The sequence below is a fragment of the Erythrolamprus reginae genome, chromosome 1 (assembly GCF_031021105.1).
Source record: "Erythrolamprus reginae isolate rEryReg1 chromosome 1, rEryReg1.hap1, whole genome shotgun sequence".
Taxonomy (NCBI): Eukaryota; Metazoa; Chordata; class Lepidosauria; order Squamata; family Dipsadidae; genus Erythrolamprus; species Erythrolamprus reginae.
The window spans coordinates 137,900,790-137,924,360 of record NC_091950.1 but is presented as its reverse complement, the minus strand read 5'-3'; the positions used below and the strand labels follow the sequence as shown (position 1 = coordinate 137,924,360).

At 40.5% G+C, this 23,571-nt stretch overlaps 1 protein-coding gene across 2 annotated transcripts; it reads right to left on the bottom strand.

The window, feature by feature from the left end:
- Positions 1-1,690: 1,690 nt before the first annotated feature.
- On the bottom strand, positions 1,691-22,080 carry LOC139175677 (veficolin-1-like). 2 transcript variants are annotated; one of them, XM_070766877.1, is made up of 10 exons: positions 21,888-22,080; positions 20,973-21,125; positions 13,906-14,106; positions 12,106-12,243; positions 11,422-11,493; positions 10,656-10,691; positions 9,936-10,069; positions 7,143-7,272; positions 6,273-6,407; positions 1,691-2,294 (listed from the first exon to the last, which is right to left on the bottom strand). In XM_070766877.1, the coding sequence occupies exons 3-10, from the start codon at positions 14,003-14,005 to the stop codon at positions 2,044-2,046; spliced, it is 996 nt and encodes a 331-aa protein (XP_070622978.1). In that variant the 5' UTR covers positions 14,006-14,106; positions 20,973-21,125; positions 21,888-22,080; the 3' UTR covers positions 1,691-2,043. The 2 variants fall into 2 exon arrangements, with proteins under 2 accessions (XP_070622978.1, XP_070622985.1); XM_070766884.1 differs by lacking the exons at positions 20,973-21,125; positions 21,888-22,080 and having other exon boundaries at positions 13,906-14,191.
- Positions 22,081-23,571: the final 1,491 nt, after the last annotated feature.

The following is a 23,571-nucleotide window of genomic DNA, read 5'->3' as shown; positions in this document are numbered from 1 at the left end:
TTGTTCTACCCTCAGGTGCTTTGGAGAATAGGTTGACTCTTTCTTCCTTGTGGTACCCCCTGAGATATTGGAACACTGTTATCATGTCTCCCCTGGTCCTTCTTTTCATTAAACCAGCCATGCCCAGTTCCTGCAACTGTTCTTCATACGTTTTAGCCTCCAGTCCCCCAACCATCTTTTTTGCTCTTCTCTGCACTCTTTCTAGATTCTCAACATCCTTTTTACAATTATGGTGATGAAAACTGAATGCAATATTCCAAGTCTGCCCTTATAAGGCATTATAAAGTGGCATTAACACTTTGTGTGATCTTGATTCTATCCCTCTGTTAATGCAGCCTAGAACTCTGTTGGCTTTTCTGCGCAGCTGCTGCACACTGCTGGCTCATATTTCTATAGTTGTCTACTAAGACTCTAAGATCCCTTTCACAGTTACTACTGTTGAGCAATGTACCACATATATGGTACCTGTGCATTTTGTTTTTCTTGCCTAAATGTAGAACCTTACTTTTTTCACCATTGAATTTCATTTTGTTAGATAGCACCTAATGTTCAAGTTTGTCAAGATCCTTCTGTATTTTGAGCCTATCTTATGGAGGGTTGGTTACTTCTGCCAGTTTGGTGTCATGCAAATTTGATGAGTTCCCCATCTATCCCCTCATCCAAATCATTGATAAAGATGTTGAAGAGTACTGGACTTAAAATAGAGCCTTGGGTTACCCCACTGCATACATCCCTCCGTGTAGATGGAGTTCCATTGAGTATGGTTGGTTAGCCAGTTTTGAATCCATCTGGTGGTGTTGCTGTCCATCCCACATTTTTCTACTTTACCCAGTAGTACATTATGGTCTACTATGTCAAATGCCTTACTGAAGCCTGAGTAAACCACATCAACAGCATTCCTGTGGTCCTCTAATTTTGTCACTTTGTCAAAGAATGTAATCCTTGCCCTGAGCTATTTCTTTGGTCATTGATTAAGTTTCTGTAATAACAAATGGACATTTTATTAATATTTCTTCTTGCACGTCCCTGACCTTTAATATCATCTATATTTCGCAGCTGTTTCTGATGGTCCTGGCACTCTTGTAATTGTTATTAGGTGATTCTATTGAGTTCTATTCTTGTGGCGTAGGCATTTGTAAATCTATGGCTGTCTAGTGATTTTGGCTTGGTTTTCCCTTCCCATGTTAAGTCCCTGCACTATTTCTGGTTTAGTTTTTCTTTCTACAACACTTTCTCAGTGCTGTTCCCTTACTACACAGAAAAATAAAATCTTCCAAAAGGAAAGAAAAATCTGTTCACAGATTGTTGGTTTAACTGTTTCCATTAAAATGCATCTCTCTTAGCTGATATTTCTGTTCAGAGAAACTCTGTCAAAATTCAGTTCCTTTCATGCAATGCTATCCTTTCTTTTCTAGAACAACCAATTAATTCAAAGTGACATCCTAAGCTTACAAAGCCTCACACAATCAGTCCATCACCTCTAGGGGATCAATAATACCCATTAATTATTTGGCTCTCAGTTTTAGGGTGATATGAGGCAACCTCATGTCATAATCTCAGGAATGGAAGACTTTGTAAGATTTCTAAATATGTCATGTAATTGAAAGGTTATATCAATGTTTTAAGGTCTTTCTGGAATACCTGATACTGTACATCCAAGAATGATACAGCAATAAAAAACTGCTCCACATTTACAGTGTGAGGATTCTAGACACAAAACCAAATTTTATTAGACTAGTGACCTTCTATAAAATAACAGTGGATAACATTCCAAATTGAAGATACTAAATTCTCATGCAAGAGCCAGCTGGGTATCCTTCATCTTCAAACTAGTTGTTTCCTTTTGGATACCTTTAATTCCCCAATGAAGGCAAATCTCCCCCCTCCCATTTATTTGTATGTTTAAATTACATATGCAGTTGTTTGGATAGCCACTACGTAGCCACTCTCATTTCAGGAACAGAATTCAAAAGGATATTCATGTGTTAATAAGTTCAGTCAGCAAATCAGAGTTGAGCAATTCCAAATATACTGATATTTCACCTACTGAGGTCTAATTTTCATGTCCACATATTTGTAAGAGTAATGATGTCCCTTCCCAGCAGACCAGTTGATGCCGTCAGCATAAGATTTATGTTCCCCTTTGTGATACAGGCCATTCAGGTTGGAAGAGTGGCAGGCACCATACCACCAACCACCCTTGTGATTCACAGCACAACTTCCAGGTGCATAGTTATCATTGTCTTTGTCTTTTGTAGAAAATGCCAGGCCATTATGTCCTGAGAAAGAATTCCCTGAGTGAAGAAAATCAGAGGAGAAAGTCAATGATTTACTGTATTGTTGCTTTCAGTCACAGTGCTACCACAGTGAAAAATGCAAATAAACAAAATAATAGAATGCATAACTTATATGCAGAAATTCCCAACTCAATTCATCATATCACTAGGTAGGAATTCCTTATAACATTGTTTGCTTAACCATGGTTTATTAAATAACCCCTAATTGATGGATCATGTGAAATGCCAATCTTTAAACCATGGTTTATAAATGCAGCTAGACTTCATTATATCCTAACAAAAAACCAATCGACATAGAACAATATAATAAGATTACCACACACTATTATATGAGAGATATGTAAATTGTTATATTATATACTGTATATATATAAATCATATATGTTTAAAATTCTAGATGCAGTTCTGGAGCTTTTTTATACATTCATGATTAAAGATTAAAAAATGAAAAAGAATCAGATACATTCCACGGATGCCACAGTTAGCAGAGAGTCATTTAAAAAATATAGTATGTGATTAAAAAACATAAAAGAATGGAAAAGCAATTCTAAGGCCAAAGTGCCAACCAAACAAATTTAGCTCCTTTCATAGATATATGAAAGGATCAATCTTTTAACAGGAAACAATTTCTGCTTCAGGCCAGTTAGCCACTTTTACAGGGAGCTTAGAGCACCAGGTTTGGAAACCAAGAAACTGAGTCTTAGTCACACCTTAGAAATAAAAGCACCTGGGTGACTTGGGGCCAGTTTCCCCACTCTCCCTCTCTGTCCCACTCCCCACTACCCCAGGAAGTAGGCACAGGCAAGCCAGTTCCGAAATCTTGCCAAGAAAATTTCAGGGAATTGTCCACGTGGTTGCCAGGTGTCAAAATAGGTTCAATAGCATAGAGTTTGTTAGTTCTTTAGGCAACTTAAACAGTAAGGAAAGAATTGTTCATTTGGAGCAAGCCTGGCAATAGCAATAGCAATAGCATTTAGACTTATATACCACTTCATAGTGCTTTTACAGCCCCCTCTAAGTGGTTTTCAGAATCAGCATATTGCCCCTAACAATCTGGGTCCTCATTTTAACCACGTCCGAAGGGTAGAAGGCTGAGTCAACCTTGAGCTGGTAGTGAGATTTGAACTGCTGAACTACAGCTAGCAGTTAGTTGAAGTAGCCTGCAGTGCTGCACTCTAACTACTGTGCCACCCTGGCTCTGCCTCAAACTGGCAACTCATGGGCTAGATGACTCACATGCAGGCCTTTCCCACTCCAGCTTCATGAAGGGGGTGGAGAAATATCATAAAATGTCACGTGATGGCAACCTGATGCTGTGAGTTTGATACTTGTGATTTGGAGCATCTCCTGTCATAGCAACAGCACTTAGACTTTTATACTGCTTCACAGTGCTTTAAAGCCCTTTCTAGTGTTTACAGCAGGGGTCCCCAAACTTTTTACACAGGGGGCCAGTTCACAGTCCCTCGGACTGTTGGAGGGCCGGACTATAAAAAAAACTATGAACAAATCCCTATGCACACATACAGTACCTTATTTTAAAGTAAAAAACAAAATGGGAACGTACTATTTAGAGGGGTGGAAGTCTGAAATTCACAAAAGTTTATGTTTTGTTTTTAATTTTCTTTTCTTAACATCTGATTGGCTATGCAAGGTTTTTTTGGTTTATAGAAAAATGTATAAAGAAAAAAGGAAGCACTTTGTCATAATGGTTAATACGTTAGAAATATAATTGGTGTACTTTTTGAAGGAACATTAAGGAGGGAATTTAATTAAAAGAAAAGTATGTACCTGGATGACAACTTTAGCAAAAAAAACATTTGTAACTTTTTTGATGATTGATATTAGTTACTAACAAAATAGTGCATTTTATTCATGGAAAATTAGATGGTACACTGTATTGTTTGTTGAGAGAATTTTTTAAAAAAAATTACACCTCCCCAAAAAAGTCCTTCCTTTCTCTGCCCTCCATTCATTTCATTCTTCCTTCCTTCCTTGTTCCATTTCTTCTTCCTTCCTTCTTTCCTTCCTTCCTTTTCCCTCCATTTCTCATTCCTTCCTTCCCTCCCTCCTTCCTTCCTCTCCTTTTCTCTCTCTCTTGCTTTCTTTCTCTCACTATCTTTCTCTCTCTCTCTTGCTTTCTCTCTCTTTCTCTTGCTTTCTCTCTTGCTTTCTTTCTCTCTCTCTTGCTCTCTCTTGCTTTCTTTCTCTCTCTTGCTCTCGCTCTCTTTCTCACTATCTCTCTTGCTATCTCTTCCTCCCTCCCTTCTTCTCTCCCTCTCTTTCTCCCCCTTCCTTCCCTCTCTCCTTCCTTCCTCTCCACTTCTATTTCCCTCCCTCTTTTCCCCTTCTCTTTCTCTTTTCTTTCTTTCTCCCCACTTCTCTCTCTGAAGTTTGCGGCGGAGTGCTCAGCCTCCCCCCCCAGGTGCATGGCAGGCTGGCAGTAGAACAGGGAGCTCGCGCGCATAGGCGCGTGCGAACCTTCACTGGTGCAAGACTTTCCCACACTTTTTTTGTTGCTCCCCGCCCCAACTCCGATGCCCAGCTCCCCAGTGCAGCCTTGGAAAAAACTGGACAGGGGGTTGTTTTTGTGTGCGTGGCAGCACGCCTTACAGGGGACATTGCTGTGGTCCCTGGACACAGCCGGAGAAGCCGGGCGGGGCTCAGAGCCCATGGGGGTTTCTCCAGGCTGAGAGACTCATCCGTGGGCCGGATAAATAGCCTCAGCGGGCCGCATCTGGCCCCCGGGCCGTAGTTTGGGGACCACTGGTTTACAGAGTCATCATATGGCCCCCAACAATCTGTATAGTCTGGAGGACAGAAGGAAAAGGGGGGGACATGATTGAAACATTTAAATATATTAAAGGGTTAAATAAGGTTCAGGAGGGAAGTGTTTTTAATAGGAAAGTGAACACAAGAACAAGGGGACACAATCTGAGGTTAGTTGGGGGAAAGATCAGAAGCAATGTGAGAAAATATTATTTTACTGAAAGAATAGTAGATCCTTGGAACAAACTTCCAGCAGACGTGGTTGGTAAATCCACAGTAACTGAATTTAAACATGCCTGGGATAAACATATATCCATCCTAAGATAAAATACAGGAAATAATATAAGGGCGGACTAGATGGACCATGAGGTCTTTTTCTGCCATCAATCTTCTATGTTTCTAACAATCTGGGTCCTCATTTTACTGATCTCAGAAGAATGGAAGGCTGAATCAATCTTGAGCCAGTTAGAATCGAACTGCCAAACTTCTGGCAGCTGGCAGTCAGGAGAATTAGCCTGCAGTGCAGCATTCTAACCACTGTGCCACTACAGCTCATAAAAGGTCAGGGCAGAAATATACAGGGAATACAATTAGTCTTCATTTAGCAATCGTCTCAGACAGCCACCATTCACAATTAAAATAGAGATGAAAAAGTAACTTTGTAGCCAATGTCCACATTTATGATTTTGCAGGTCTTCTAAAGCAAAGGAAAACTAATGTAAGATCATAAGCACAGTTATCGTTTCTCTTAGCAACTGCTTTGCTTAACAACCAAATTGCTGATCCTAATTATGATTGCTAAATGAGGACTATGTTTGCATATTCTGATAGCTTCATGTGAACACAGACATATTTGTTTCAAGTGAAGGACACTTGATTTGTTTAAAGGATGAAAAAAAATCCGCCAAATGTAGCATTACATGCAATGGAACAGAAATACCGGTAATTCATTTTTTTCACCACTAGGAATACTGGTAATTCTAAAATTCTCTATCAAAAATAATACATTTCTTATGAGTAGAAGTGGAAGGCAAAACCATAAGAAATGTTTTTATATTCATATGGTGCCCTGAGGTTCATGTAACTCGGTGAAAAGCCTTCAGAAAATCACCTGCTGTATATGGCAGATTTTTAACTGTTTTAAGATAATTGTGTTTTATAATTTGTAACAAAGTACTCAAACAAAGAAGCAGCCTCTGTATTACTCACCCATGTTGCCATCCAAATAGGAGCCCAACATTAGCTTATAGTTTTCACTTTCATTTGCGATTCTGAAACTGGAATATGCTGCAAAGGTTGTGGAACCATTGAAATCTTCCATATCAATTCTCAACTGCTGTGTTCCTGATCACCAAAGGATAGATATTATTAGAGAATGAATTCTAGAGATGTAGAAATTCTTGATGGGAAGCATATTGATCATTGTAGTAGACTTTCATTCCACAAGGACATAACCACAGTGCCACCACGATTCATAAAAGGTTAGTTATCATTGCTTTTTGATGGACGTGACTCACAGTGGAATTGTGGACCATGTCAATAGAAAAGCAATGATAACTAACAATACAGAGGAACAGAATTGTAGGAGCACAAGATTTGACCCAGAAAAATTAAACTATTGTCACAAAATCATAAACTTTGTCTGATTGTTTTGCACAATTAACCAGAAAATGACTTTCACAAAGTCAATATTTTAAATAACTCTACCTATATATGATGAGTAAGTCAGTTAGTTATCAAGTCAGTTAGTCTTAGGAAACCATGCTACTTAAAGCTCTGAGAAAATTTGTAAATTACAGGGGGGGGGGAAGTTTATTTTCCTCAGATTTCAGTTATGAATTTGCAATGTACCATTAATCTTTACGGAAGGAAATCAAAAATAAGTTATATACTGATAGGAACAGATCAGAGTCTTTCTTTTATGCATACACGTGTCCCTATGATGCAAAGAGAAATCTGAAAGGACTGATATTCATCTTTCTTTGTAAATTAATTTCTGATAGTGATGAGCGTTACTCATGTAAAAGTATTTAATTTATCAAATTGAGCCTTAGGTAGAAGGAGAGATTTTGGACTTACCAGAACTAGTGAGAAGGTGGATCTTGTCATTGCCCAACCAGAATTCTGATCTTTGCCTCCCAAATCCTTTCTTGTATGATTTCCAGTCACGGTAGAATTTGACGGACCCATCCTGGCGCCTCTGGAAAACCTGGTTGAGAGAGAGAATCTGCTTTCTTAATATTATACCATTTACACTTGAGTTTCTCATACTGGCTTAGTAGGTTCTTACTAGGGCACTGCTTTAAAAGTAAAGAATTGTGGCAGAGTGACTGAAGTATTAAACCGTTGCTTGGAAGCACTGCTACCCACGTTGTCTGTACCTAAAATGTAATGTGGAAGGCCAACTTTGCTTGCCCTCCCATCTGGACCAAAAAAGAAAGAGAAAGGAATAAAAAAAACCGAGGTGGCATAGGATTGCCTATTTTTTCTCTAGAATAAGGATTGCTTTCTCTCCTTTGCAAAGTTTGTGGAGATGAATGCTGAGGAAGGGGCAACCCAAGGTCTTCTGAACTCTGCTTTAGGCAGGTAGAAGGGAGATTTCTAACATCGATACCATCTGAACTTATGGTCTACATCTGAACTTGTGGCCTAGAGGTCGAGTTCTTGCATTGGCTGCTGTTCAGTTTCCAGTCACAATTCAAAGTGTTGGACATGACCTTTAAAGCCCTACATGGCTTTGGACCAGACTACCTCCGGAACCGCCTGCTACCGCACGAATCCCAGCGACCGATAAGGTCCCACAGAGTTGGCCTTCTCCGGGTCCCGTCGACTAAACAATGTCGTTTGGCGGGCCCCAGGGGAAGAGCCTTCTCTGTGGCAGCCCCGGCCCTCTAGAACCAACTTCCCCCGAAGATTAGAATTGCCCCCACCCTCCCTGTCTTTCGTAAACTACTCAAGACTCATTTATACCGCCAGGCATGGGGGAGTTGAGATATTCCTTCTCCCTAGGCCATTACAAGTTATGCATGGTATGTCTTTGTGTATGTTTGGTTTTATAATAAGGTTTTTTAGTTGTTTTATTATTGGATTGTCACATGCTGTTTTTATCATTGTTGTTAGCCGCCCCAAGTCTACGGAGAGGGGCGGCATACAAATCCAATAAATAATAATAATAATAATAATAATAATAATAATAATAATTATTATTATTATTGCTTCACAATCAGGAGGTTGTGAGTTCGATCCTAGGTAGCGGCAGATGTTGAACTAGATGACCTGCAAGGTCCCTTTCAATTATGTTAAATCTGTTCATTTCCTCCAAAGCACTTGAGAAGAAGACAAGAAGTAACAAATGGAAACTTATCAAAGAGAGATCCCACTTAGAACTAAAAAGGAATTTCCTGTCAGTCAGAACAATTAATCAGTTGAACAGTTTGCATCCACAAGTTGCAAGTGCTCCATCCCTGAAGATTTTAAGAGGCTGGGCAGCCATTTATCTGGAATGGTAGGGATGGTGAACCTATGGCACGGGTGCCACAGGTGACACTTGGAGCCATATATGCTGGCACGCAAGCTGTTGTCCTAGCTCAGCTCCAACATGCATGTGTGTGCCGGTTAGCTGATTTTCAGATTGCACAGAGGCTCTGGGGGGATGGGGGAGCTTCAGGGAAGCATTTGGAGCCTGGGGAGGGTGAAATACGAGCCTACTGGTCCCACCAGAAGTTGGGAAACCCTCTGTTTCCAGCCTCCAGAGGGCCTCTGGGGCTTGGGGGAAGATGTTATCACCCCCCCCATGCATTGAATTATGGGTGTGGGCACTTGTACATGCACAATAGTGCTCGCCCATGTTCTTTCGGCACCCGAGGAAAAAAAGTTCGCCATCACTGGTATAGGGTCTCTGCTTGAACAAAGGAGGAGCAGCAACAGGCATGTCAGCTCCAATCAAAGACTGCCAAAGAACTGAATCATGCAGAACTGTCAGGCGACCTGTTTACCTACAGGACTGGGTAACCTTCATAGACTCCTGATTGGACACTCCAGAAACTAAGAGGGGAGGGGGTGTTATGTACAGACATATGTAGGGATTACTTGCATAGCTGCCGCTGATTAGCTAATCCCGAGTCTTCGGACAAATCTAATAAATTATTATTATTATTATTATTAATCTAGTTGCACGAGATTTAAACCTTCAGGAAAGCTTTTAAGGCTTCAGGAAAACCTTTAAAAGCAACTTCCCTGCAACTTCCTTGCAGTCCGTATTAGTTCTAGCTAATAGAAAATAAAGGTGCTGAACTGATCCTATGCCTTGCCTCTTCCTTTATGTGCGAATCTAACACCTTCCAGCTCTGTTATTCTGTATTCTGTTTTGTGTACATAGTTTCTCTAACCTGACCCCCACCAACAGTATTGAGTTGCTATCTATTATGTGCCACACTCTGCACTGGTAGTGAAAATGGAACGTCACGTGTCCCAGCATGGTTTTGCTTCTGCACATGGGAGGAAACAACCCCCCCCCAAAAAAATCTCTCTCGTGCGCGTGTCCTCTTGCAAGATTTTGCTTCCTGAGCATGTGCAGAAGCAAAATCTCTCTGGGACACATGCATGCGCACACCAGGAACCCAAAGCTACATGCACATCACACCACTGGGGGCAGTAAGTAGCAACCCCCGCCTACCCTCCAGATATGCTGGACAGCAACTCTTGAATTCTCAGCCAGCAGGACAACAGCTTGTAAATACTATTACTCCAATAGATCTGGAGGGAGCCAGGTTGGAAAAGCTAAGTTAGCCTTTCAATATTACTAATGAATGAAAAGAAGTCTTCCTGCTTTTGTTATGTTGGGAGCAAACATCTCTAAGATCTTTTACTTACCAACCAGCCCCCTCCATCTACTTCCATGTCACAGAAAACCACCATCACTTTCCCTGTGATTGGATAGATGGTGTACCAGCCAGTGAGGGTCTCTCCTTGTTCATGGAGCTCCTTGCAGTTTCTGGCTCTTCCCTCTGAGAAAAGAATTCGGGTGGTGGGGGGAAAGAAATGTTTGAATCAGTTCTGATTCTCTCTGAAAATATATGTGGTGGGACAATTACAAGACCGTTTCCAGTAAAATCACCATAATGCATATTGTAGGAGAATGGATACACATTGGTATACAATAATATTAAAATATATATGTATTTATAAAATTCATATCCAATGACTTTGGACAACGTACAGCATATAGGTATATGTAGACCCTACAAGACCTGAATAAGACATACAGTATTTGAAAATGTAGCAGCTTTCCCCTCACTAGATCCATTAACTATCGGGAAGGGGGATTATGGGAAGAAGTAGAGTCTAACATTCTTAGAAGACACAGGTTGGGGAAAGCTGATATATACAGATGAAATGCTTCACAATGATGCTTAAAATGTGATCCGAGAATTTGTACTATTCCAAACATCGCTTCTAGCCTGTTCAGACAGTTTTGCATTTATTACCCTGAGTGATAAAGGTCAAACAAAGGGAGATCAAAATGAAGATAGAATCAAGCTGATGGCATTTGTGAAGTGACTGGATAAGAAAGGGGAGAATGCTCAGACCTACCTTCCTGCTGACAGTCTTCTAAGCGGCAGGGTTCCCCTGTGGAAAGAGGGAAAAAACTGCTTTTAAGTTGAACAGATTCAGGGCTCCAAGTGAAAGAAAATATGAAGATTTCACAGTTTCTCTCAACTTACAACCATTCAGTTAATGACAATTCGGAATTACAATGGCACTGAAAAAAGTGATTTATGACTTAACAACTGTTGCAGCATTTCTGTAGTCACCTGATCAAAATTTGGAAGTTTGGCAACTGTCTCATCTTTATAATGGTTGCAGTGTCCCAGAGCTTTGTGATCACCTTGGCAACTTTATTTATTCTATTTACTTATTAGAGTTTGTCAAACAAAAACTAGAACAAGAATAAATTTCTGACTGTCAAAGCCATTGGGGAAGCCAGATTTATTTAACAATCATCTTACCAACTTATAACAACTGCAATTGTTCACTTAACAACTGTGGCAAGAACGTTAATAAAATAGGACGAAATGTATTTAACAACTACAGTATCTTTACAATGGAAATTTTGGGATCAATTGTGGTCATCCATTGAGCACTATCTGTATAATAACTTGTCTTTTTATGCAATTTTGTTATCTATTTTCTTGCCTACAGGAACTGACATGTAGAAAATGACACCTGCAAAGAACTCGTCTTGCAGAGTGATCACCAAAGTAGAAACTTGAGTAAGAATGCTTGTTTGGAGGGCAAGACGGTTTGGATTTCCATGTATCTCCCTTGTAAAAACAAAACAAAGCTCTAGATACATTACCATTGTCTCCTTTGTCTCCTTTCTCTCCCTGTGGTCCAGCTTTTCCCGGTATTCCAACAGAGCCCTTTTCACCTAAGGAGAACAGAACAAAAGAACATATTTTTAAAAAACATCTAGAATATACCAAGAGCTTCCCAAATCTTGTCTTGGTAAAAAAGCAATATCATCACAGAGGCTTCACTCTCTCAGTTTGCAAAAAGGGAGCAAGTACCCTTTGATAAACAGGAGAGCTACCAATACACTTTCCACATAATGGAAGAATGTATAACTATTCTGAACTTTCATTGTTTTTTAGGTTTTCCCTCATCTTTTTCAAGCACTGGGAAGACCATAACACCTTGTTAGGAAAAAACTGAACTATTTAATGAAATGATAAAATCCATCCTCCCTAAAAAAGAATTGAGAGGCATTTTCAACTGCTACTACTGTACAGTCATCAGCATTTTAAAAAAAATCTTCTTCCTGACTTAAAATGCAACCTTGTTAGTACAGCACCCTTTCTTCCTAGTTGGGATTTGAGGGGCAGGGCATGGTTTTTCATCCCTCTGCCAAGTAACCATGGTGATGCTTTCTCCAACACCCTTTCTTCTAGATTGCCCAGGCTGTGAGTTCCCTAGTAAAAGAGCAAATAAGCTGCTAGATCTCCTTGACACCCATCATCAACAAAAGTAGGCATCAACTTACCTGGGGGCCCCTGAGGTCCTGGCACACCCTTGGCTCCAGGAAGCCCATTGGTTCCTGGCACACCTGGAATTCCAGGTATCCCTGCCTGGCCTTGGAGAACAACCCTGTCACTTCCACATTGTTCTAATCTCCGCAGCTCTGGAATACAGAAAGAACATAAACAGAATGAGAAAGCAAACAAAAGCAAGAAGGTTTTCCTCATAGACTGACAACTCACACAGTGACCCTAGCTTGGATGCTAGAAAACCAGGATGATGCAGCAGATAATATTGGATTTCTATCATGGGGAATTCTGGACAAGTTAGTGAAGGAATTCTTTGGGGAAGTGAGGAGAGCCGGGCAGGAGTTGGAAAGCAGGTGGCAAGGCAAGCCCCTTAAGGGTTCCAGGCAACCAATGGTGGAACACATGTGGTGGCAGAAGGTGCCCTGCTAGCTATTGGCACTGAATGGCATGCCAGCATCATGACTCTGCAGGCTGGGCAGCCCCAGATACTACTGAAGCTTTATCCTCCATGCCTCACGGCCCCGCTTTATCCTCAACCTCTCCACCTTGCTTAGTGGTCACAGCACTATTGCATCGGTCAGCCTTCTGCTTCATTGTGGCAGTGAGCAAGGAGAAGAAGCTTTGTCCTCCACCCTGCCTCATTTCGCCCTCCACCCCCCACCATCTCACTTTGTCCTCCACCCTCCCTCTTTGCCTTTCTGTGAAAAAGATAAGACCTCCCTGAAAATAAGCCCTGGTGCTTACTTTGGCAACAACCAAAAAACCCCAAAAGCCCAAGAGCCTTAATTTTGGGGAAACACTGTAGAAATATTAAATCGATAGGTTTAAAAGATTTGATGCTTATGGACAGATTTCAGATAATTTCTATAAAATTTGTAATTAGATGCCTCTTTCATTGCTGTCTCTGGCCCCACTCAGCCTGCACAGCATGTTTGCTGTCTGATCTGCAACAAGCAATCTCAATTGCTTTCTCTGCCAACTGCACTAAATGGGAGAATACTAAAAAAACAAGGTTGAACTCTATTCTCTTCCGTTCTAGTATTTGCTTCTTGCAAAAAGCAGAAAGACAGTGACTTCTCTCAATGCTGTGGGGGAGTAAAGGCTATGTACCAGGTTAACTTTGGTGGGAGGAACCCTGAGGAATTGGGCGATCTGTTTTTGCCAGTGGGAAACTCCAGCAACTCTGGAAAAATTTCAAAACTATCTTTACAATATTTACTCTAGGGTAGAGTATGACCGACTTCCAAAGTTGATTTATTCAGTACATGAAGCCCATCTCGTGACTACAAGATTAGCTCAGTCTTTTTGTGTGAAAGTGGTTTTTGGCTCTTTCACCTGATTAGGATTGTCTTTCAATTCAGGAAACAGCACATGCTAGAGAATAGAGTTGGTATCTTTTTATAAGGCCTGGTTTTTTGGCCAAAGACAAGCTCCCCATGTCTATTTCTTTCCTCCTCCATTTAAGTATTTCCTAGAATAGCTTTAATTTCACTAAAGCTTCTTCTGTGGGTCTGCCAACTTTGCTCCTTGAACATCCATTCCTCCCTCCGGCCAATAACCAAGCAGGAAATGGCTACTACACAATGGCTTCCCCACATTGTTTGCGTTAACCATTGCCTGGAGGTAAACAGCACCTTCGCTAAAGGGAGGGAAAGTCCCAGGGGTTGGAAGGTGAAATAAGGGTGGAGATGGAATTCCCTCAGATGATGAAATGCCCTACAGTTGTGAGGGAAACTCTCTAGAGAAATCTATCTTAATTAAGTAGCTCACCCCAGAAAGGACCAATTGAAACTCACGTGAACAACAGTTGATTTCTGTCTCCTCCTGTGTGGATAGCCCCCTCTCTGCAGACAGAGCAATCAGGAATAGGAAGCAAAAACCTATCCAAGTTGTCATTTTACCTCAGGGAACCTAATTTGCAGTCCTTTGAACCGCCCTGTCTTTGAACTGGGCAAGGGGATTAGGTGTTCTTGTATATATAGCAATGCCTATTAGTTCTGTAAACAGGGAAATGAGGAAAAAATAGAATTTATTTGCAAAGGTAGAGGAGGAAAATATGTTGAAAGTCTTCTCTTGCAACATGTGCTTTCGCAAACCTTGGCGCATTCACAATATTTGCAGTTGAGAGATGGAGCTCTAGTAAAAACAGAAATCCCTGCATCACATTACTTTTATCACCCTTTGAGTATTTTCTTTGGAACAATGTGGATCTTTTAACCTTGGTTATCAGAGGGAGAAAAGAAACATGAGTGGGCTGCACTTCAGGTAAAAAAATATGTCAGATTTTATTTTATTTATTTATTTATTTATTCATTCATTCATTCATTCATTCATTCATTTATTTATTTGATTTGTATGCCGCCCCTCTCCGTAGACTCGGGGCGGCTAACAACAGTGGTAAAAACAACATGCGACAATCCAATACTAAAACAGCTAAAAACCCTTATTTTAAAACCAATCATACAAACAAACATACCATACATAAATTGTAAAAGCCTAGGAGGAAAGAATATCTCAGTTCCCCCATGCCTGACGACAGAGGTGGGTTTTAAGAAGCTTATGAAAGGCAAGAAGGGTGGGGGCTATTCTAATCTCTGGGGGGAGTTGGTTCCAGAGGGCTGGGGCTGCCATAGAGAAGGCTCTTCCCCTGGGTCCCGCCAAATGACATTGTTTAGTTGACGGGACCCGGAGTAGGCCCACTCTGTGGGACCTAACTGATCGCTGGGATTCGTGTGGCAGAAGGCGGTCCCGGAGATAATCTGGCCCCGTGCCATGAAGGGCTTTATAGGTCATAACCAACACTTTGAATTGTGACCGGAAACTGATTGACAACCAATGCAGACTGCGGAGTGTTGGTGTAACATGGGCAAATTTATTTCCTTCTTGTATAAAATTCTCTGATTGACAATACCTCAATTAGCCCGGCCAAGATGATTGCATCTAATGCATGATTAAACATTCATAGCTCTTCATTAATTCTTACTTATGGATTATAAATGTATTTTACACCAAGACAAGCAGTGGTGGAATTCAACCGGTTTGCACCAGTTCAAGAGAACCATTTGTTAACTTTTTGTGAAGTTCTGCAAACTGGCTGAATAGTCAAGGCTGTCTGCCCGCTGCCTAATAATTCCTATAACTTACACACACCTCAGATGTTCCTGTTCAATTGTAATTAACCAAAGGAAGGGGGGGGGGGAAAGAAGAAATAAACACATAGCCATTTCCTCAGCAGAAAAATTCTAGCCCCCAAAAATAAAGAAATAAAGTGAAAGAGAGGGATTTTTTCTTCTCTCTTTTCAGTTAATAGCCCCAGCCAGGACAGACCATCAAGAACAATTTAACAGGCTATTTAGTTGTGATAACAAAACTACAGAAATGCAGTCAGCACAGAACAATAGAAACTTACAGATCATACAGATTAACAGAGTTGGAAGGGACCTTGTAGGTCATCTAGTCAAATCCTGCCCCACTCATGCAGGAGACCCTACACCATTTCTGACAAATGGCAATCCAATCTCTTCAGTGATGAAGCTCCCAGAAGGCAAGCTGTTCCATTAGTTGATTGTTCTGACTGCCAAAATATTCCTCATTTCTAGGTTGAATTTCTCCATGTTTTTGACAGGATTAGGCAAGGCAAGGAATTTTTAAAGTGTTAATACAGAGCAGAATTTTTTGTCAGAGTTCTTATGTTCTAATTAGCAGAACCCAGGATGCTTATGCGCATATGCAGAAGCGTTGCATATTACTTACTGTGAAGTAATACTTTCTAAAATTACTTTTGAACTTCTTTCCTGTGAGTTTGAGGTTATTCCCACCCAGACCACAAACATACATAACATTCATCAGTCAGGGGGCTAGAGTCTAATAACTCCAAGCCTGGCAGCATATTCAGGCTCTTGCGGAAAGTGAGGAGGGTGGGGCCAGTATGAATATCTGGTGGGAACTAATTCCAGAGGGCTGGAGCCCCCACAGAGAAGGCTCTTCCCCTAGACCCCGCCAAATGACATTGTCAAGTTGACAAGACCCGGGGAAGGCCGCCTCTGTCTGCTGGTCGCTGGGACTCGTGTGGCAGGAGGCGGTCCCGTAAATAATTTGGTCCAATGCCATGTAGGGTGTTATAGGTCATAAGCAACACTTTGAATTGTGTCCAGAAACCAATCAGCAGTTAATACAGTTCATGGAGTGTTGGAGAAACATGGGCACTCTTAGGAAGGCCCATGGCCGCTCACACGGCTGCATTATGCACGATTTATAGTTTTTGAACATTCTTCAAAAGTAGCCCTGTGTAGAAAGCATTGCAATAGTCGAACCTCAAGTTGATAAAGGCATGAGTGGCTGTGACTAGATACTCCCTGTCCAAATAGGCCCACAACTGGTGCACCAGGTGAACCTGGGCAAATGCCCCCCCTTGCCACAGCCGAAAGATGATGTTCCAAAGTCAGCTATGGATCAAGGAGGATGTGCAAGCTGTAGACCCTCTCAAAAGGGGTCAAAGGTCCCCCCAAGTGATGGAAAGACAGATGGAAGTGTCCTTGGGAGGCAGAACCCATACCTACTCCATCTTGTCGGGGTTGAGTTCACCCAGCGGTTTCATGTGGATGTTAAACAGCAGGGGGGAGAGGACTGACCCCTGCAGAACCCCACAAGGAGGGACCTAGGAGTCAACCTCTCACCACCACCCCTAAGACCAGCTGTGATCGACCAGAGAGGTAGGAGGTGAACCACAATAAAGCGGTGCCTCCCACTCCTAACCCCTCCAGCCGGTGCAGAAGGATACCATGGTTGATGATATCAAAAGCCGTTGAGAGGTCAAGAAGCATCAGGATAGAGGATAAACCCCTATCCCAGACCAACCAGAGATCATCCATCAGTGCGAACAAAGCAGTTTCCATGCTGTAGCCAGGCCTGAATCCTGACTGTTGAGGGCCCAGATAATCGGTTTCATCCAAGGATAATTGGAGCTCGAGCGACACCACCTTCTTAATAACCTTCCCTATAAAGGGGAGGTTGGAGACAGGATAATAGTTGTTAAACACAGCTGGATCCAGGAAAGGCTTCTGGAGGAGGGGGAGCACAACTTGTAGAGAATTGGCACCTTGTAGGGAGCCGAAAAGGACCTCTCCATCAAGGAAGTGTTGACAATCTCCTGGATCCAGCTTTCTGTCACCTCCTGCTGGCTGAGACCAGCCAGGAGGGACATGGGTCCAACAAACAGGTGGCGGAGGTCACAGCACTCATGGTCATGTCCACTTCATTAGGCATTACCAGGTAAAACTCCTCCCACACAACAGGACTAAGATGAGCCCCTGTCACCTCGACTGACTCGTTGTCGACCATCACTGTGTTCCAGTTGGGGTCAAGGTACATCCAGATCTGAGCAATTTTATCTGCAAAAAACCTACTAAAATCCTCAGCACTGCCTTGCAAGGGTTCGCCAACACCCCCCTCCCCGATTAAGGAGGGAGCAAGTCACCCTGAACAGGGTGGCTGGACAGGATTCCATAGATGCAACCAGGGCAATGATATGTGCATCTAAAATGCATTATAGTTTGCTCTCATGGTAATATGGCATAGTAACATGGCACCACTATAGAAAGTTAGCAACCCGGTTTTCATAGAAGAATGAAATATTTTGAGAAATATTAAAAAGGAAAAATGTACTTCCTTGAAAGAGAAATAGAGAAGCATGCTTTCTTAGAGGGAGAAAGCAGCCCCACCTTCCTTAATAGCCCACAGCAGATTTTATTTATTTATTTATTTATTTATTTATTTATTTATTTGTTTGTTTGTTTGTTTGTTTGTTTGTTTATTTATTTATTTATTTATTTATTTATTTATTTATTTATTTATTTAAAAAATATACCGCATGAAATAAAGGTTAGAAAGTCAATCAATATCTATTAGGCTTTTCTAGCAATGTGTGCTAACCTAGTCAGTCTTGCCATAAACATCAAGCTAGACTTTTCCTTCATCTTTCTCCTTCAGTTCCAATGTCATCTTGTCAAGTTCTGCACACTGAAAGATTTTTTAAAATTATTATACTATCAATAGGTATAGTTTCATGTTCCATTGTTGTGCAAGGCAGATCCTTGCTACAGTCAAGATATGATGTATAATATAATAATGTTCTTTTTTCATTTTTGGTCCATATTTCCTAGTAGACAAAGTTCTGGTTTTATCTTTAATATTTGCTTTATAATTTCTGTTAGTCAATTCCCAATTTTACTCCAGAATTTCTTTTCCTGCTGGCATGTCCACCACATATGCAAATGTGATCCGTTTCTATACCCACATAAGTTTGGGTACATTTTTGCCAGTCTCGCTGGTGCTAAAAGCTATTGATAATACATTTTATAAACCTTTTCTTTGTAAATGGTTGATTTTGTCAATTTTTAATTTCCCCCCAGATTTTTTGTCCCATTGCTCTAAATTTATAGTGTGTCCAATATTTTTCACCCAGCTGATCATGTTTCCTTTTATTATCTCTTCTTCCATTTTGTAGTTTAATACAAATTTGTACATTTTGATGATTAATTTTTTTTCTTGACCTAATAAAATTATATCCAATACTAATTTTTGTTTTTGTATTCCAAATATTTCCTTATCTTTATCGAAGCATTTGAAAATACAGCTACCAATCTTTCTTTCTTTCTTTCTTTCTTTCTTTCTTTCTGTCTGTCTTTCTTTCTTTCTTTCTTTCTTTCATTGTTTCTTTGTTTCTTTCTTTGTTTCTTTCTTTGTTTCTTTCTTTCTATCTTTATCTATCTATCTATCTATCTATCTATCTATCTATCTATCTATCTATCTATCTATCTATTTATTAGATTTGTATGCCACCCCTCTCCGTAGACTCAGGGCAGCTCACAACAGTGATAAAGACAATATATGATGACAAATCTAATAGTTAGAACCTAAAATAACAATAGTACATTTAAAAAGTCTAAGAAACAAGGAATCCCAATATATAAAAACATACATACAGTCATATCATGCACAAAAACTATATAGGCAGGGGTAGATGTCTCAGTTCCCCCACGCTTGACGAAAGAGGTGGGTTTTAAGGAGTTTACAAAAGGCAAGGAGGGTGGGGGCAATTCTAATCTCTGGAGGGAGCTGATTCCAGAGGGTCGGAGCCGCCACAGAGAAGGCTCTTCCCGTGGGCCCCGCCAGACGACATTGTTTAGTCGACGGGACCCGGAGAAGACCAACTCTGTGGGAGCTAACCGATCGCTGGGATTCCTGCGGCAGAAGACACCCTGGTCCGGTGCCATGAAGGGCTTTATAGGTGATGTCAGCACTTAAGAGATAAAGAGATAAATAACTATATTAATAGGTGAAAATTCTCTGCAGTAAGGTCTAAATAAAGATGGGAATGGGATTAGCCCTCACTCAAAGTATTAATTTGTTAATTTGTCTCTTTAGTTTGGCATTTTGTAGCCCAAATATGCCCATCTACTTTCTATAGAGCTTAAATTACCTCTCTGCTAAAGGGTTTCACTTTATGAGTAAGAGGAACTTGGCTGCTGATTGTTATCCTTGTATTTTAAGTATTTTAATTCCTCAGTATGTTCTGGCAACCTGCCTGGTTTGCAACTCTGAGTTGCAAGTATTGCTGAGGAAAAGGAAGACATCCAGACAGAATGGGTTTAGATTTCCATGATGGCTGTGACTCATTGATCTTCAGTGTATATTCCCCCATTTCTAATCTAATGACTGGTATTTAGGGCAGCTTTTTGCAAACAAAGAAGCTTTTTGTATTTTTGTACAGGCAATCCTTGACTTACAACGATTGCGAGATCAATCATGGGCTTCCCTAAATATGCCCATGTCACACCAACACTCCGCAGTCTGCATTTGTTGCCGATCAGTTTCCGGTCACAATTCAAAGCGTTGGTTATGACCTATAAAGCCCTTCATGGCACCGGACCAGATTATCTCCGGGACCGCCTTCTGCCACACGAATCCCAGCAACCAGTTAGGTCCCACAGAGTGGGCCTTCTCCGAGTCCCGTCAACTAAACAATGTCATTTGGTGGGACCCAGGGGAAGAGCCTTCTCTGTGGTGGCCCCGGCCCTCTGGAACCAACTCCCCCCAGAGATCAGAATAGCCCCCACCCTCCTTGCCTTTCGTAAGCTCCTTAAAACCCACCTCTGACGTCAGGCATGGGGGAACTGAGATATTCTTTCCCCCTAGGCCTCTACAATTTATGCATGGTATGTTTGTACGTATGTTTGGTTTTATAATAAGGGTTTTTTAATTGTTTTAGTATTGGATTGTTACATGCTGTTTTTTATCACTGATGTTAGCCGCCCCGAGTCCACGGAGGGGGGCGGCATACAAATCCAATTAAAAAAAATAAATGTAGTGACTATTCAAAGTTACAATGGCACTGAAAAAAGTGACTTTTGAGCATTTATCACACTTACGAAGTTACGACCATTGTAACATTTCTGAAGTCATGAGAAGGTGGGCAAGGTGAAGTGCCCCTCAATGTAAGTGACACTGAATTCCCCACCCAGTAACATGCCCACCAAGCCATGCCCACCCACCCAGTCATTAGGGCAGAGAACTGTTTTTTTTAAAATTGCAGCTCACTACTAGTTATGTCCCCATGCTCTAGATTTTTTTTTCTTAATATTGAAAATGATGCCCTCTAGAACTTCATTCACCCCCTTAATATATTTAAAGGTTTCAGCCATTACCTCCTTTTCTTTTGGAATCTCATTAATTGCCCACACACATTTAAGCATGCTGTGTACAAGTAGCACTTTGCCCCATCTAATTCAGAGAGAAAGTTGGGAGCCCACAATAAAATATTTAAATTATTTTTTTAAATTCGCAATAATGCATATGGAATTACCGGTAAACACTTGTCAATGAATCACCAATGCAATAAACTTGAAGAAAAATATAATGAGGTGTTAATGCAGAAATTCTCCACACTGTGGCAGTGTTGGCCTTGAGATATCAACCTCATCAATTCTATATGCACTCATAAAACAGTTCAGTATTCCTATAATGACAATGGAAAATAGTTGGTAACATTATGGATAAAACAATGGAGAAAAAAAATCACATAGTGTTTTATTGTTATAAACGATAAATACAGCACAACTTTTATAAGAAGTTCCTACAATAGCCACAATAGTAGGTATTAATAGTAATAAAGATGGGAGAATCGGCAATAGTGGCCAAATTAATGGACCAATGAGAGAAAAATCACTGAAGAAATTGGTCTTTAATTGGAAGCTCTTTGTGGACTTTTTTTTTGCAGGAGATGGAGAAACATCAAAATTTGACACATGGATTTGATGACTGTTAACATTTTAAAAAGGGGATTTTTAAAAAAAATTCCCCTTTTCTTTTTTGAGGAAAATTGACAATTTAAAATTGACGTTTTAGTATAATCTTAAACTAGGAGCCAAAAGTAAGCATTTTCTATAACCTTGGAAGAAGTCGAAATTCTTTTTTTGGTATATTTCTGTTTTTTTCTACTTTTTTTAATTACACTTCTGTCCTTGTTGCCTCTCTCTCTCTCTTTTACTCTCAATCATTTTTTAATCATTGGTTTATGTTGTTTTTTTATGTTTCTGCTTTGTAAAATGCAGTAACATTATTTGGAAAAAAAAAGAGTTGCTTTACTAAGGTGAAATTTCAAGTGAAGCCTCTTTGAAGCTCCTTTACAAAGTCAGGCACATTTGTATCCACACACAATCATGCACACACACACACAAAGTCCACCATCAAACAGAAGCTGCTGCATTGCTGGACTTACTTCTGCCAGAACTTCTTCTGTTTCATCACATACTCCACCTCAGCTTCCTCCATGTCTGCAATATCAGGCAAATTTCTAAGCAGCTGTTCCATATGACCAAGAATTATTCTCTTCTGAATTGCTCTACATTTCAAATTCTGTTTATAAAAATCTGTGACATATATTATTCATTTTATCTTCTGAATTCCTTGTTCCATAATATGCAGCGATTATGAGCTGATAACATGCTGCTTTAATTCACTTCAGCAATCCTAACAATCAAAATATAGTTAATTTCATGATCAAAGAACAAAAAAAATAAATCAATTTTTGTTGTTTCCGTCTTTTACATCCAAATCTATATAGGTTTAGAGGCATCTACTATTAAATGATGATTTAATCCCTCCCATCTTCAGAGGAGTCAATCAGAGCTATATCCTTGTTCTTTAGCCAACTTCTATATAAATGACACTCATTAAAGTTAAACCAGAATTTTACCCCAAAATGTTCTATACCCATTTTCTTCTAAAGAAAATTGAAACCATCTTGTTAAGTGGGCACCTTATCAGTAACCCAAGTGAGCCTAATTGCTTTAGCGTGTTATTCTTCCAGGGAATTTCTTGAAATAAATTACTCAGAAAAAAAGGTTCTGGTTTCTCTAAATGCACTCTAATTCTTCCATTACATGGGAAATCAATTTAGAAAACAAATCAATCAAGTTGAAGACTTAAAGTAACTTGGTTACCTTCATCCATTGGAGTAACCAAGTGAGTGAGCTTTCTATTAAACCTCTTACTGGCAATAATAATATCTCTTTAGCAATAAAATTGTATAAAGCAGATTCCCAGTCTATTGTTATATGATGCACAACTCTATATAAGAATGTCTCTACTCTAGAAACTGCTTAGTCTAAGTTCCTTAGAATTGTTTGGCTAGAGCTTATCTGAATTTCAGTTTGCCTTCTCAGGTTTTGGCTGAAACAAATCTTTTATGAGTGAGTCTCTGGTTCGCATTATCTTCTTGGAAAGCTTTATTCTTCCCTAAGGAGGAAATTTGATTCTGCTTGTTAGCTTATCATTGTTCTTGACCCAGCAAAGATAGTTTTTCTCCTTATAAGTTGATTCTCAGGTTTGATCTGAATTACATTCTTTGTTAGATTTCCTTGCTTCTGCCAACTTAGTCATTTAAAACAACCAGTTTACGAAAACTTTCCAAGGATGCTTTGCCCACAACAGAGGTCCACATGAATCCTGTAACTGAAATTAGTTCATAAAGCATAGAGCAGTGATAGTGAACCTTTTTTCCCTTGGGTGCTGAAAGAGCATGGGTGTGCGCTATTGCATATGTGTGAGTGCCCAAACCCATAATTCAATGCCTGGAGAGGGGCAAAAACAGCTTCCCCCATCCCCCAAAGGCCTCTGGAGGCAGGAAATGGCCCGTTTCCCACCTTCTGGTGGGCCCAATAGGATCATGTTTCACCCTCCACAGGCTCCAAAGGCTTCCCTGGACCCGGGGGATGGTAAAAACGCCATCCCCCACCCCCTGGAAGCTCTCTGGAAGCAAAAAATGCCCTTCCAGAGCCTCTGTGTAAGCCATAACTCAGCTGGTCAGCATACACAAGCACATTGGAGCTGAGCTAGGGCAATAGCTTGTGTGCCAGCAAATATGGCTCCGTGCGCTACCTATGGCACTCATGCCATAGATT

Bases quoted from the DNA above. Each gene is read 5' to 3' on its own strand.
- LOC139175677 (XM_070766877.1), bottom strand. From the start codon at position 14,005: ATGACAACTTGGATAGGTTTTTGCTTCCTATTCCTGATTGCTCTGTCT. The intron at 11,494-12,105 runs GTAAGTTGATGC...TGTTCTCCTTAG, and splicing joins AGGACCTCAGGGGCCCCCAG to GTGAAAAGGGCTCTGTTGGA. The intron at 2,295-6,272 runs GTGAGTAATACA...TTCTTCACTCAG, and splicing joins CTATTTGGATGGCAACATGG to GGAATTCTTTCTCAGGACAT.